The sequence below is a fragment of the Pongo abelii genome, chromosome 20 (assembly GCF_028885655.2).
Source record: "Pongo abelii isolate AG06213 chromosome 20, NHGRI_mPonAbe1-v2.0_pri, whole genome shotgun sequence".
In the NCBI taxonomy this organism is placed as follows: domain Eukaryota; kingdom Metazoa; phylum Chordata; class Mammalia; order Primates; family Hominidae; genus Pongo; species Pongo abelii.
In genome coordinates, this window is record NC_072005.2 from 14,499,711 (window position 1) to 14,513,888 (window position 14,178).

Sequence of the window (14,178 nt, forward strand, 5' to 3'; positions counted from 1 at the left end):
CCATGTAGAATAAAATTGCATTTGGATCCCTGCCTCACATCACACCACATAAAAAAATCAACTGGATTAAAGGCTTCAATGTCAAATGTAAAACTTTACAGTGGGAGAAAAGTTATGGAGGGGAGGATTTACTTTAAAAAGGTAGCAGACAGCCAGGCCTGGTGGCTCATGCCTGTAATCCCAGATACTTTGGAGGCTGAGGCAGGAGAATATCACTTGAGGCCAGGAGTTTGAGACCAGCCTGGGCAACATAACAAGACTCATCTCTACTGAAAAAAAAAAAAAAGAAAAAGAGAAAAAGATAATAGACATGCCCCTTTCTGCCAGCATTTTCTTTCTTTTCCTTTTTTTTTTTTTTTGAGATGGAGCTTCTTTCATTCATTTTTTTTTGAGATGGAGCTTTCATCAAGCTCTTGTTGCCCAGGCTGGAGTGCAGTGGCGTGATCTCGGCTCACTGCAACCTCCGCCTCCTGGGTTCAAGTGATTCTCCTGCCTCAGCCTCCCGAGTAACTGGGATTACAGGCATGTGTAACCACGCCTGGGTAATTTTTTATTTTTAGTAGACACGACACAGGGTTTCACCATGTTGGTCAGGCTGGTCTCAAACTTCTGACCTCAGGTGATCCACCTGCCTCAGCCTCCGAAAGGTGGAGATTACAGGCACGAGCCACTGTGCCTGGCCGTTTTTATTTTTTCTTCCCTTCTCTTCTCTTCTCTTCTCTTCTCTTTTCGACCAAGTCTCGCTGTGTCACCCAGGCTGGAGTGCAGTAGCACAATCTCAGCTCGCTACAACCTCTGCCTCCCAGGTTCAAGTGATTCTCCTGCCTCAGCCTCCTGAGTAGCTGGCATTACAGGCACGTGCCACCACGCCCAGCTAATTTTTTGTATTTTTAGTAGAGACGGGGTTTCGCTATGATGGCCAGGCTGGTCTTGAACTCCTGGCCTCAAGTGATCCGCCTGCCTCAACCTCCTAAAGTGCCGGGATTACAGACATGAGCAACCTTGTCTGGCCACTGCCAGCATTTTCTGACTGGGCCCTCTCTCCCATTTCAGGTGAAGTCAGCACTGTGCTTAAGCTGGATAACACAGTGGTGGGGCAGACGTCTTGGAAGCCATGTGGCCCCAATGCCTGGGACCAGAGCTTCACTCTGGAGCTGGAGAGGGTGAGCTGCGTTGGAGGACAGCAGGGCCTAAAGGAGGAGGGGTTCTATGCCTCTGGCACCCTGAGTGATGGCCGTCTTCCTCTCCCTCCAGGCACGGGAACTGGAGTTGGCTGTGTTCTGGCGGGACCAGCGGGGCCTGTGTGCCCTCAAATTCCTGAAGTTGGAGGATTTCTTGGACAATGAGAGGCATGAGGTGCAGCTGGACATGGAACCCCAGGGCTGCCTGGTGGCCGAGGTATAGCCCACACCTGACCCTGAGAAAACGCTTCTTCTCCCTCACTCTCCCAATTCCCAGTTTCCTAGAAGGGGAAAATATGTTTTAGGTCTGGCTCTTCCAGAAGAGGAAGATAAGTTTTAGGTCAGGCTCTTCTAGAAGAGGAAAATAGATTTTAGATCCAGCTCTTCTAGAAACGGAAGATATGTTTTAACTCTGCCTTTTCTAGAAGGAGAAGATACATTTTAGGTCAGGCTCTTCTAGAAGGGGAAGAGACGTTTTAGATCTGCTTTTTTCTAGAAGGGAAAGATATGTTTTAGATCAGGCTTTTGTAGAAAGGGAAGATATGTTTTAAGTAGATATCTTGTAGAGGGAAAGATATGTTTTAGATCAGGCTCTTCTAGAAAGGGAAGATAGGCTTTAGATCTGCCTGTTCTAGGCTGGGCATGGTGGCTCATGCCGGTAATCCCAGCACTTTGGAAGGCTGAGGCAGGAGGATCACCTGAGGTCAGGGAGACCAGCCTGGCCAACATGGTGAAACTGCATCTCAACTAAAACTACAAAATTAGCTGGGTGTGGTGGCACATGCCTTTAGTCCCAGCTACTCGGGAGGCTGAGACAGGAGAATCGCTTGAACCTGGGAGGCGGAGGCTGCAGTGAGCTGAGATCCCACCACTGCACTCCAGCCTGGGCGACAGAGTGAGACTCCGTCTCACAAAAAAAAAAAAAAAAAGATCTACCTGTTCTAGAAGGGGAAGATACATTTTAGATCAGGCTCTTTCAGAAGTGGCAGGTATGTTTTAGATCAGTGTATTCTAGAAGGGGAAGATACATTTTAGATCTGTCTCTGAACCTTGATAGAAAAGCACACCTTGGCCAGGTGTATCCCATCACTTTGGGAGGCTGAGGCGGGTGGATCACTTGAGGCCAGGAGTTCCAGACTAGCCTGGTCAACATGGTGAAACCCCATCTCTATTAAAAATACAAAAATTAGCTGGGCATGATAGAGGGCACCTGTAATCCCAGCTACTTGGGAGGCTGAGGCAGGAGAATTGCTTGAACCGAGGAGACGGAGGTTGCAGTGAGCTGAGATCACGCCATTGCACTCCAGCCTGGGCAACAGAGTAAGACTGTCTCAAAAAAAAAAAAAAAAAAAGAAGAAGAAGAAGAAAAGCACTTTTAATTAGCCACATCAGTGATAGGACCTTAGCTGGGATTGGTTTTGTTCTGAGGCAAGATATTTAAAAAAAAAAAAAAGAAGAAGAAGAAGAAGAAGCTGATTTCCAAATTTAGAAATGTTTAAAGAAAAAAGGAAATAAATTATAAAATTTCCTTCAGCCAGAAAAGAAATACAAAACCTGGCAACATATCGTGGTGATTGCCACCAGAGCTGCAGTTAAGAGAAAGTGGTTTCTTCCACAGCGGTGTGAGGGCGAAGGTCTGAATTGAGGTGGCCTAACCTTGGCAGTGTTGACACCTGGGGCCACGTCATCCTCTGTGGTGGGGCTGTCCTGCGTACTAGAGGATGTTCAGCCGCATCTCTCCCCACTGCTTACAGGATGTCAGTAGCACCGCCTCCCCCTGAGTCTTGACAGCCCAGAGGTCTCCAGACATTGTCAAGTGCTCCCTGGCCGGGAACCCCTGGTCTGAATGACATTTCTAGCTGAGTTCTCATAGCATAAGCCAGGCTCTGTAGGAGTACTTTGGCGACGTGAACTCATTAATTCTCACAACCAACCAACAAAAGAGGGACTGTTATTACTCAAATTTGACAGAGGAGGAAGCTGGGGCACAGAGAAGGGGCATTTGACCCCTCATTTAGCCAAATTATCCTAAAAAACTCTTTTAATCTTCTGCTAACCTATATGTGTACCCCATTTTACATATATATGATAGATTACCTATATATGTATACACACACATATTATCTATTATTTACCCACCTACGTATCCATCCATCCATTCTGTCTATCTATGCATTCATCCATCCATCTTTTTTTTTTTTTTTTTTTGAGATAGAGTCTCGCTGTCTCCCAGGCTGGAGTGCAGGGGCGCGATCTTGGCTCACTGCAACCTCCGCCTCCTGGGTTCATGCCATTCTCCTGCCTCAGCCTCCCGAGTAGCTGGGACTACAGGTGCCCGCTACCACGCCCAGCTAATTTTTTGTATTTTTAGTAGAGATGGGGTTTCACTGTGTTAGCCAGGATAGTCTTGATCTCCTGATCTCGTGATCTGCCTGCCTCGGCCTCCAAAGTGCTGGGATTACTGGCATGAGCCACCGACCCGGCCCAGCCATCTTATCAATGCATCCTCTATCCGTTGATAGATACACCTATATTATCTACCTGTCTTATCTATGTATCCATCTATATTAGGTATCTGTATCATCTATTTATCTAATCCATCTATCCATTTATCTTTCTATCTATATATTATCTATCAACCAATCTATTTTTCCATGCATCCGTCTCTATTATCTGTCAGTTATCTTATCCATCAATCTTATGTATGCATCATCCATCCATCTATCCATCCCTGTATATTTCTCTCTATAGATATCTACCCATTCCTCTATCTCTATCTATCCCTCTCTATATCTATCTGTGCCTCTATTTTTCTCTATATAGCTATATCTATCTATCCATCCATCTATATTATCTATCAACTAATCTATCTTTCCATCTACCCATCTGTCTATATTATCTATCCATCTATATTATCTATCATCTTATCTATCCATCAGTTTATCTATGCTCATCCCTCTATCCACCCATCTCTGTATATTCCTCTATCTCTATTTATATCCACCCATTCCTCTCTCTGTCTCTATCTATCCCTCTCTATATCTATCTGTGTCTCTCTCTCCTTTTCTCTCGATAGCTATATCTATCTATCCATCCATCCATCCATCCTTCTCTCTCTATGAATCCCTTTCTCTATCAGTCCCTCTCTCTTTCTCTATCTGTAACTACCCTTCCATCCATGCCTCTCTCTATCTACCTGCGTCTATATCTGTCTCTTTCTGTGTCTATTTATCCATCTCTCTATATCCATATCCCTAAGCAGAGGTTCTCCCCTGGTCTGACCATCAAGCACCAGTGAAAGAAAGGGGCGGGGCCAGGCACGGTGGCTCACGCCTGTAATCACAGCACTTTGGGAGGCCGAGGCGGGCAGATCACCAGGTCAGGAGTAGCCTGGTCAACATGGTGAAACCCCGTCTCTACTAAAAATAAAAAAATTAGCCGGGTGTGGTAGCAGGCGTCTGTAATCCCAGCTACGCGGGAGGCTGAGGCAGGAGAATCACTTGAACCTGGGAGGCGAAGGTTGCAGTGAGCCGAGATCGCATCATTGCACTCCAGCCTGGGCAACAAGAGCGAAACTCTGTCTCAAAAAAAAAAAAAAGAAAGAAAGAAAGAAAGGGGCGTGGAGAAGAGTTGACTCCAGATGGCAGAGCTTTAAAATTGTTCTCCCATTCAGAACACAGCCCAAACTAAATGGAAAGTGATGGTGGGTGGCCTGGGGGACACATTCTAAAGCGTTTCTCCTTGCCTTCAAGGTCTCTCTGTGGCATTCTATTTTGTTTTTATGCCTCTACAGAAGCACCATTCCATAGAGCTTTCTGCAGCTCTGGCCGGGCGCTGTGGCTCACGCCTGTAATCCCAGCACTTTGGGAGGCTGAGGCGGATGGATCATTTGAGGTCAGGAGTTTGAGACCAGCCTGGCCAACATGGTGAAACCCCGTCTTTACTAAAAATACAAAAATTCGGCTGGGTGCGGTGGCTCACGCCTGTCATCCCAGCACTTTGGGAGGGTAGGCAGGCAGATTACCTGAGGTCAGGAGTTCAAGATCAGCCTGGCCAACATGGAGAAACCCAGTCTCTACTAAAAATACAAAAATCAGCCAGGTGTGGTGGCACACGCCTGTAATCCCAGTTACTTGGGAGGCTGAGGCAGGAGAATCACTTGAACCCGGGAGGCGGAGGTTGTAGTGAGCTAAGATCGCACCACTGCACTCCAGCCTGGGCAACAGAGTGAGACTCTGTCTCAAAAAAAAAAAAAAAAAAAAAAAAATTAGCCGGGCATGGTGGTGGGCACCTGTAATCCCAGCTACTCGGGAGGCTGAGGCAGGAGAATCTCTAGAGCCTGGGAGGTGGAGGTTGTGGTGAGCCCAGATTGTGCCACTGCACTTCAGCCTGGGCAACAGAGTCTCAAAGAAAAAAGGAACTTTCTGCAGCTCTGTTGTCGATGTACCCAGAGTAGCTGAGTTCTGTTGTAGATGACAATGTTCTCTATCTGAAGTTCGACCAGTGTGATCAGGGAACAAAAGTTTTAATTTCACTGACATTTTCACTAATTTAAATTTAAATCGCCACATGTGACAACCATACCAGACCCTGCAGTTCTGTGACTTCAGCACCTTCTAGAAGTTGTGTTGGAGTTGGGAGAATTTAACTTGACAGGTGGCTTCCGTAGATGGATGGGCACCAGCATTGCCTGGGGGCTTGTTAAAATATTGAGTGCTTTAAGGCCGGGCACAGTGGCTCGCACCTGTAATCCTAGCACTTTGGGAGGCCAAAGTGGGCAGATCGCTTGAGCCCAGGAGTTCAGGACCAGCCTGGCCAACATGGAGAAACTCCGTCTCTACAAAAAATACAACAGTTTGCCAGTCATGGGGGTGCGTGCCTGTAGTCCCAGCTACTCAGGAGTCTGAGGTGGGAGGATTGCTTGCGCCTGGGAGGTGGAGGCTGCAGTGAGCCGAGATTGGACTACTCATATGTGCATATAGATATGTGTGTGTGTATATATATATGTATATATATGTGTGTGTGTGTATATATGTATGTGTGTGTATATATATGTATATATGTATGTGTATATATGTGCTTATATGTGTGTGTGTGTGTGTGTGTGTGTGTGTGTGTATGTGTATACAGAGAGAGAGAGAGCGCGCTTCCTCCACTCCACGTTTCTAGCTCAGTAGGTCAAAGGGGGGCCTGGAAACCTACGTTTCTAGCAAGTTCTCAGGTGTTGCTGCTACTGCAGGTCTGGGGTCTGGGAGCACATGTGGGGAATGGGGTGTGGGATGGTGTGGCATCCGTTTGCGGTCGCTGTCAGTCTTGTTGGGTCAGATGCTCTCCCCACCTCTAGAAGGGGACCCGGTTGTCTGCTTCTTGCTTTTCCAAGACGTCCCTTCAGGAGGGGAGCCATGGTTTGCACTGATGACCTCTTCATTGTCACCTGGTACTCGTCTAATCTGATGCCACATGACCAGAACCCCACTTGGGCACGTACACCTGTGTTCCTAGGGGCTTCCTTACCAAGCTGTCTGCCTGCAGGTGGGCAGGGGGTCCTCACATTTTGGTCCCTTCCCCCAGGTCACTTTCCGCAACCCTGTCATTGAAAGGATTCCGCGGCTCCAACGGCAGAAGAAAATTTTCTCCAAGCAGCAAGGTGAGAGGGTGCTCCAGGCCTCCTGGGGGAGAGGCCAGGGGTCCTGGGAGTGTCATGGAGGGTGACGCCTGCCCCTGTCCCCCCAGGGAAGGCGTTCCAGCGTGCTAGGCAGATGAACATCGATGTCGCCACGTGGGTGCGGCTGCTCCGGAGGCTCATCCCCAATGCCACGGCCACAGGCACCTTCAGCCCTGGGGCTTCTCCGGGATCCGAGGCCCGGACCACAGGGTAAGGAAGGAGGGCCCCGTGGTCCTGGCTGCCCCTTAAAGCCTGCGAGGGTCCCGGGTCCCAGACACACCCTCCTCTCGTCTGCTGCAGTGACATATCGGTGGAGAAGCTGAACCTCGGCACTGACTCGGACAGCTCACCTCAGAAGAGCTCGCGGGATCCTCCTTCCAGCCCATCGAGCCTGGTGAGGGTCCCCCCTTCTATCCCCGTAGGCCTGGCCTGGGCAGCGTCAGGGATCCTGCTCCAGGCTCAGAGACCACTAGGAACTTCCCTGGAGCCACGCAGCATGTCTGTGGCAGAACCAGGGCCCAGATCTCTATGCTGGTTAAAACGTGTGCCCAGATCCCCATCCTGGTTAAAAAACGGCTCATGCCTATAACCTCAGCACTTCTGGGAGGCTGACATGGGAGGATTGCTGAAGCCCAGGAGTTTGAGACTAGCCTGGGCAACACAGTGAGCCACTGTGAGCCATGATCCTGCCACTGCACTCCAGCCTGGGCAGCATAGCGAAATACTATCTCAAAAAACAAAACAGGCTGGGCGCAGTGGCTCACACCTGTAATCCCAGCACTTTGGGAGGCTGAGGCGGGTGGATCACTTGAGGCCAGGAGTTCAACACCAGCCTGGCCAACACAATGAAACCCCGTCTCTACTAAAAATACAACAATTAGCCGGGTGCGGTGGTAGGCACCTGTAATCCCAGCTACCCGGACAACTGGGGCAGGAGGATCAGTTGAACCTGAGAGGCGGAGGTTGCAGTGAGCCAAGATCACACCAACTGCGCTTCAGCCTGGGTGACAGAGCAAGACTTCGTCTCAAAAAATAAAAATAAATAAATAAAACTGTGAACTCTGGGGCTGGACCCCCTGGGTTCCCACCCCTGCCCTGCCACCTCTTGGCTCTGCACTTCACCTCTGTGCCTCAGTGCACTGCTTTGTAAAACGAGCATATTTAAAACTCACGTCAATGATAGAATGATCGAGAGAGTGCTGTTCTCTAAGCAGAGTCTACCGCAAGCTGGGAGCCACAAGGGGACCTGCCGGGTGATGGAAATGTTCCTTATCTTGATCTCGGTCAGAGGTCAGCACGTGTTTTCCAGAAAGGGCCGGAGAGTCAATATTTTTGGCTTTGTGGGCTAGACAGTCCCTGTCTGCTTTGTAGTTTGAAAGCAGCCACAGACGATATGTACACTGTAAGCGTGTCTCTATTCCAGTAAAACCTTATTGGTAGTACACGCGGAAGTTTGAACATTGTAGAACTTTCATGGGCAATGAAATATTATTCCTTTTTTTGTTTTTTTTTTATTCCCCCAACGATTTAAAAATGTAAAAATCAGTTCACCTGTGGTCCCAGCTACTTGGGAGACCAAGGCAGGAGGATGACTTGAGCCCAGGAGTTGGAGTCTGGCCTGAACAACATGGCAAAACTCCATCTCTCTTTTTTTTTTTTTTTTGAGATGGAGTCTCACTCTGTTGCCCAGGCTGGAGTGCAGTGGCGTGATCTAGGCTCACTGCAACCTCTGCCTGCCAGGTTCAAGGGATGCTCCTGCCTCAGCCACCCGAGTAGCTGGGACTACAGGTGTGTGCCACCACACCCAGCTAATTTTTGTATTTTTAATAGAGATGGGGTTTCACCTTGTTGGCCAGGCTGGTCTTCAACTCCTGACCTCAGATGATCTGCCCGCCTCAGCCTCCCAAAGTGCTGGGATTATAGGTGTGAGTCACCGTGCCCAGCCACTGCATCTCTTAAAAAAAAAAAAAAAGTGAAAGCCATTCTTAGCTCTTACAAACTATAAAAACAGGCTGGCCCACCAGCCGGCATTTGCCAACTCCTCGGCTGGCTGATGGTTTCCTGGGTGGATGCATATGTAACCTGTTCCTCTTGCCCACCTCACTGAATGCATTTTATTTATTTATTTTGAGACAGAGTCTCACTCTGTCGCCCAGAATGGGCGTTGGAATGCAGTGGCACGATCTCAGCTCACCCCAATCTCTGCTCACTCCAATCTCCGCCTCCCGGGTTCAAAGATGCCCATGCCTCAGCCTCCCGAATAGCTGGGACTACAGGCATGTGTCACCATGCCCGACTAATTTTTGGTTTTAGTAGAGACAGGGTTTCACCATGTTGGCCAGGCTGGTCTTGAACTCCTGACCTCAAGTGTTCTCCCCTCCTCAGCCTCCCAAAGTGCTGAGATTACAGGTATGAGCTACTGCGCCCAGCCTGAACGCATTTTATCTTTTATCTTTTTTTTTTGAAACAGGGTCTCGCTCTGCCACCCAGGGTGGAGTGCAGTGGCGCAGTCATGGCTCGCTGCATCCTTGGCCTCCTGAGCTCAGGTGATCCTCTCACTTCAGCCTCCCAAGTAACTGGGACTACAGGCGTGTACCACCACACCTGGCTAATTTTTTATAGATCTCATTTTTTAGAAAGTAGAAGTAATGGGTTGGGCGTGGTGGCTCATGCCTGTAATGCCAGCACTTTGGGAGGCCAAGGCAGGTGGATCACGAAGTCAAGAGATCGAGACCATCCTGGCTAACATGGTGAAACCCCATCTCTACTAAAAATACAAAAATTAGCCGGGCGTGGTGGCGCACACCTGTAATCCCAGCTACTCGGGAGGCTGAGGCAGGAGAATTGCTGGAACCCGGGAGGCAGAGGTTGCAGTGAGCCGAGATCACACCACTGTACCCCAGGCTGGGTGACAGAGTGAGAATCAGTCTCAAAAATAATAAAAATAATAATAATAAATGGACATTGTCGAGCCAGGCATGATGGCTTGCACTTGTAGTCCCAGCTACTCAGGAAGCTGAACAAAGAAGATCGCTTGAGCCCAGAAGTTTGAGACCAGCCTGAGGAACAGAACAAGATCCCATCTCTACAAAAATTAGGCCGGGCGTGGTGGCTCACGCCTGTAATCCCAGCACTTTGGGAGGAGGCTGAGGCAGGTGGATCACCTCAGGTCGGGAGTTGAAGACCACCCTGACCAACGTGGAGAAACCCCGTCTCTACTAAAAATATAAAAAATCAGCCGGGCGTGGTGGTACATGCCTGTAATCCCAGCTATTTGGGAGGCTGAGGTAGAAGAATCACTTGAACCTGGGAGGCGGAGGTTGCAGTGAGCGAAGATCACACCATTGTACTCCAGCCTGGGCAACAAGAACGAAACTCCATCTCAAAAAAAAAAAAAAGAAAAACTTAGCTGGACGTGGTGGTGCAAGCCTTTAGTCCCAACTACTCAGGAGGCGGAGGTAGAGTTGGAGGCTGCACTGAGCTATGACTGCGCCCCTGCACTCCATCCTGGGCGACAGAGCAAGACCCTGTCTCTAAAAAAAAAATTCAGGTTGGGCATGGTGGCTCACGCCCGTAATCCCGGCACTTTGGGAGGCCGAGGCGGGTGGATCACCTGAGGCCAGGAGTTCCAGACCAGCCTGGCCAACATGGTGAAACCCCGTCTCTACTAAAAATACAAAAATTAGCCGGGCGTGGTGGTGCAGGCGTGTGGCTGGAGGAGAGTGAGTGAGGGGCTGCGTGGGAGGAGAGGTGAGGACAGAGAGGTCGGGGGCTGATCTTGCAGGGCCTCGGAGGCTGTTGTGGTTATGAGGGCATGTCTGACTCCCCTTGCTCTGGCCTCCTCTCTCCGCCACAGAGCTCCCCGATCCAGGAATCCTCCACCACTCCTGAGCTGCCTTCGGAGACCCAGGAGACCCCAGGCCCCGCCCTGTGCAGGTGACACCACTCCCTGGCCCCCTGTCCACCACCCCTGCCTGCTGTCCTTGTTCTCACCAGTGGCCTGTCTCCACAGCCCTCTGAGGAAGTCACCTCTGACCCTCGAAGATTTCAAGTTCCTGGCAGTGCTGGGCCGGGGTCATTTTGGGAAGGTGAGGTGGAGGGTAGGGAATTGGGAGAACCCCCCAGGTCCCTGGCTGGCCACTAAAACCACCCCTGCCCACTGTGGTTCCAGGTGCTGCTCTCCGAATTCCGGCCCAGTGGGGAGCTGTTTGCCATCAAGGCTCTGAAGAAAGGGGACATTGTGGCCCGAGACGAGGTGGAGAGGTGGGGACCTGCCGTGGTCCTCTGGGGACCTCTGTCTTCTCTTTTGGGAAATGAGTTCTCTCCTTGGAGCTGCAGGGAGAGTGACTCATAGTAGTCACTAACGCCAGGCACAGTGGCTCTCACCTGTAATCCCAGCACTCTGGGAGGCCGAGGCAGGTGGATCCCTCGGGCTCAGAATTTCAAGACCAGGCTGGGCAACATGGTGACACCCCCATCTTTACAAAAAATACAAAATAATTAGCTGGGTGTGGTGGCACATGCTTGTAGCCCCAGCTACTCATGAGGCTGAGATAGGAGGATCGCCTGAGCCCAGTAGGTCAAGGTTGCAGTGAACTGAGATTACGCCACTGCACTCCAGCCTGGGCAACAGAGTGAGATCCTGTCTCAAAACAAACAAAAAGTTACCAATACCTACTAGCCTAATACCAAGATAATAATAGCTCTTAGAACAGTTATTCATTTGTTCTTCTGTGTAGCCCTATAAGATAAATACTGATGGCACAGAGAGGTTGAGCAATTTACCCAAGGTCACACAGCCAGTAAGCAGCAGGTCCAGGATTCAAAGCTACAGACTCAGGCTCTGAAGCCTGTGCCCTTCGTGGTGCCACCATACTGCTTCTGCTTTGGGGTCAGGTTCCTGGGTTCAAATCTCAATTCTGCAGCATGGGCTTGGAGATCCTGCGGAGGTCACTTCTCCCTTCAGAACCTCAGCTTCTTGGCTGGGCGTGGTGGCTCACACCTGTAATCCCAGCACTTTGGGAGGCTGAGGTGGGCAGATCACCTGAGGTCAGGACATCGAGACCAGTGTGGCCAACATGGTGAAACCCCATCTCTACTAAAAATACAAAAATCAGCCAGGCATGGTGGCGGGTGCCTGTAGTCCCACCTACTTGGGAGGCTGAGGCAGGAGAATCGCTTGAACCCAGGAGGCGGAGGTTGCAGTGATGCAGTGAGCCAAGATCGCACCACTGCACTCCAGCCTGACTCTGTCTCAAAAATAAAAAAAAAAAAGAACCCCTTTTGATGTGGAGAAGCGGAATGCTACTGCCTTCCACACATGGTTGTCAGGTGCTCTCTACACAGTGCCTAACCCCTCTAAACATTCGGTACAGACACTGAGATTGTACTTGGTCTTCCCAGCATCCCTTTGATAATCAGGAACCCAAATGAGAAAGACTGAAACAAGTAAAGAAATTTATTGGTCTGGATCAGAAAAGTCTAGGAGTGTGCTGCCTTCAGGCATGGCTGTATCCAGGTGCTGAGATGACGTTTCTCAGTTCTGCTTCCCTCTGTATGGGCTTTGGTTGCCATCTGGGAGTCTGGGGTAAGTGGTGGCCATGGTCTCTGACTTCTGTCCCCCACCCCTCCCCAGCCTGATGTGTGAGAAGCGGATATTGGCAGCAGTGACCAGCGCAGGACACCCCTTCCTGGTGAACCTCTTCGGCTGTTTCCAGACACCGGAGCACGTGTGCTTCGTGATGGAGTACTCGGCTGGTGGGGACCTGATGCTGCACATCCACAGCGACGTGTTCTCTGAGCCCCGTGCCGTGTGAGCCCGCCCCCCAGCCCAGGCCCCTGCCTCCCGCTACAGCATCTGACACAGTCCCCCCGCAAGGCTGGCAGCCTGCTTCTCACCCCTCCACCCTCAGGCCTTGCTTCCCTCAGCCTCCCAGAGCTTTGGGGAGACTGGGGGGCTTTTGAGGATGTGGGAGCCAGGCTTATGTAACCCTCCCTCCTTGCAGGGTGGCCCCACCCTTCTCAGCAGCCTCTCTCTCTCTGCAGCTTTTATTCCGCCTGCGTGGTGCTGGGCCTACAGTTTCTTCACGAACACAAGATCGTCTACAGGTGTGTGCGTGTGTGCATGCATGTGCACACTGCCCATTGTGGGGACAGGGCCCCGACCCCCGCTCATTCCTCTTTCCAACCCTCCAACCCCCAACAGGGACCTGAAGTTGGACAATTTGCTCCTGGACACCGAGGGCTACGTCAAGATCGCAGACTTTGGCCTCTGCAAGGAGGGTGAGGGGCTGGCCTCGGGATTAGACAAAGGAGGGGGAAGGAATAGGGTCCCTAACCCTACTGGGGTGCCCCCCAGCCTGACCTGGGACAGGGCTGGCTGTGTGGACAACCCCACATTGGGCTGAGTGACTCCTCTGGCCCCCATAACCTCACGTGGCCTTGCTGTCCCCAGGGATGGGCTATGGGGACCGGACCAGCACCTTCTGTGGGACCCCGGAGTTCCTGGCCCCTGAGGTGCTGACGGACACGTCATACACTCGGGCTGTGGACTGGTGGGGGCTGGGTGTGCTGCTCTACGAGATGCTGGTTGGTGAGGTGAGACCCCGCCCCTGTGTGTCTCGGATCTCACTGGAACCTGTATGTGCCCAGGGTGGGATCCAAGTCTGCCTCCACCATGTGTTGTGTGATTGAGGGCTGCTGGCTCTGCTTCCCTGGCCTCAGTTTCCACATCTATAAAATGGGGCATTTCCCTGCCCAAGTAAGCCAGCACCCAAGAGCTGCAGCAGAGTGTGGGGCTCAGGCCGGGCTGGGTTTGGAGCAGCCAGAGGAGGGGCCTCATTCACCCCGGGCCTCCCTCTCCCTAGTCCCCATTCCCAGGGGATGACGAGGAGGAGGTCTTCGATAGCATCGTCAACGACGAGGTTCGCTATCCTCGCTTCCTGTCGGCCGAAGCCATCGGCATCATGAGAAGGGTAAGGACCCCCGACGTGGGGGGGGCCTGAGGAGGGGCACTGGGGCCCAGGAGGGGACAGATCCTGACACAGTGCTCCTTCCTCCAAGCTGCTGCGGAGGAACCCAGAGCGGAGGCTGGGATCTAGCGAGAGAGATGCAGAAGATGTGAAAAAACAGCCCTTCTTCAGGGTGAGATTCCCCACAAGGACCTCAGTGACCCCGGCCCTCCCCCAGGGCCGATTCATCACCCCACACCAGACGCCCCCCATGCCTAGCCGCTTTGCCTCAAGGGCCTCATTGCACCTCCAGGGCAACATCGTCACCTCCTTTGACACCCTCATTTCCCTCCTCCACTTTTGTTCCCCCCAGGGACCCTCC

The 14,178-nt window shown here is 51.3% G+C and overlaps 1 protein-coding gene across 2 annotated transcripts in view; it reads left to right on the forward strand.

Annotated features, from left to right (window-relative positions):
* The window catches only part of PKN1 (protein kinase N1), a 38,890-nt gene that overhangs the window by 23,913 nt on the left and 799 nt on the right, over positions 1-14,178 (forward strand). For both annotated transcript variants that reach the window (XM_002828795.6, XM_063719320.1), the window contains exons 8-21: positions 1,054-1,163; positions 1,255-1,398; positions 6,753-6,828; positions 6,915-7,056; positions 7,147-7,240; positions 10,703-10,782; positions 10,859-10,934; positions 11,018-11,109; positions 12,482-12,658; positions 12,892-12,954; positions 13,052-13,128; positions 13,301-13,443; positions 13,713-13,820; positions 13,909-13,989. In XM_002828795.6, the coding sequence (XP_002828841.4) occupies positions 1,054-1,163; positions 1,255-1,398; positions 6,753-6,828; positions 6,915-7,056; positions 7,147-7,240; positions 10,703-10,782; positions 10,859-10,934; positions 11,018-11,109; positions 12,482-12,658; positions 12,892-12,954; positions 13,052-13,128; positions 13,301-13,443; positions 13,713-13,820; positions 13,909-13,989 (1,463 nt within the window). The remainder of the gene's footprint in view (positions 1-1,053; positions 1,164-1,254; positions 1,399-6,752; positions 6,829-6,914; positions 7,057-7,146; positions 7,241-10,702; positions 10,783-10,858; positions 10,935-11,017; positions 11,110-12,481; positions 12,659-12,891; positions 12,955-13,051; positions 13,129-13,300; positions 13,444-13,712; positions 13,821-13,908; positions 13,990-14,178) is intronic.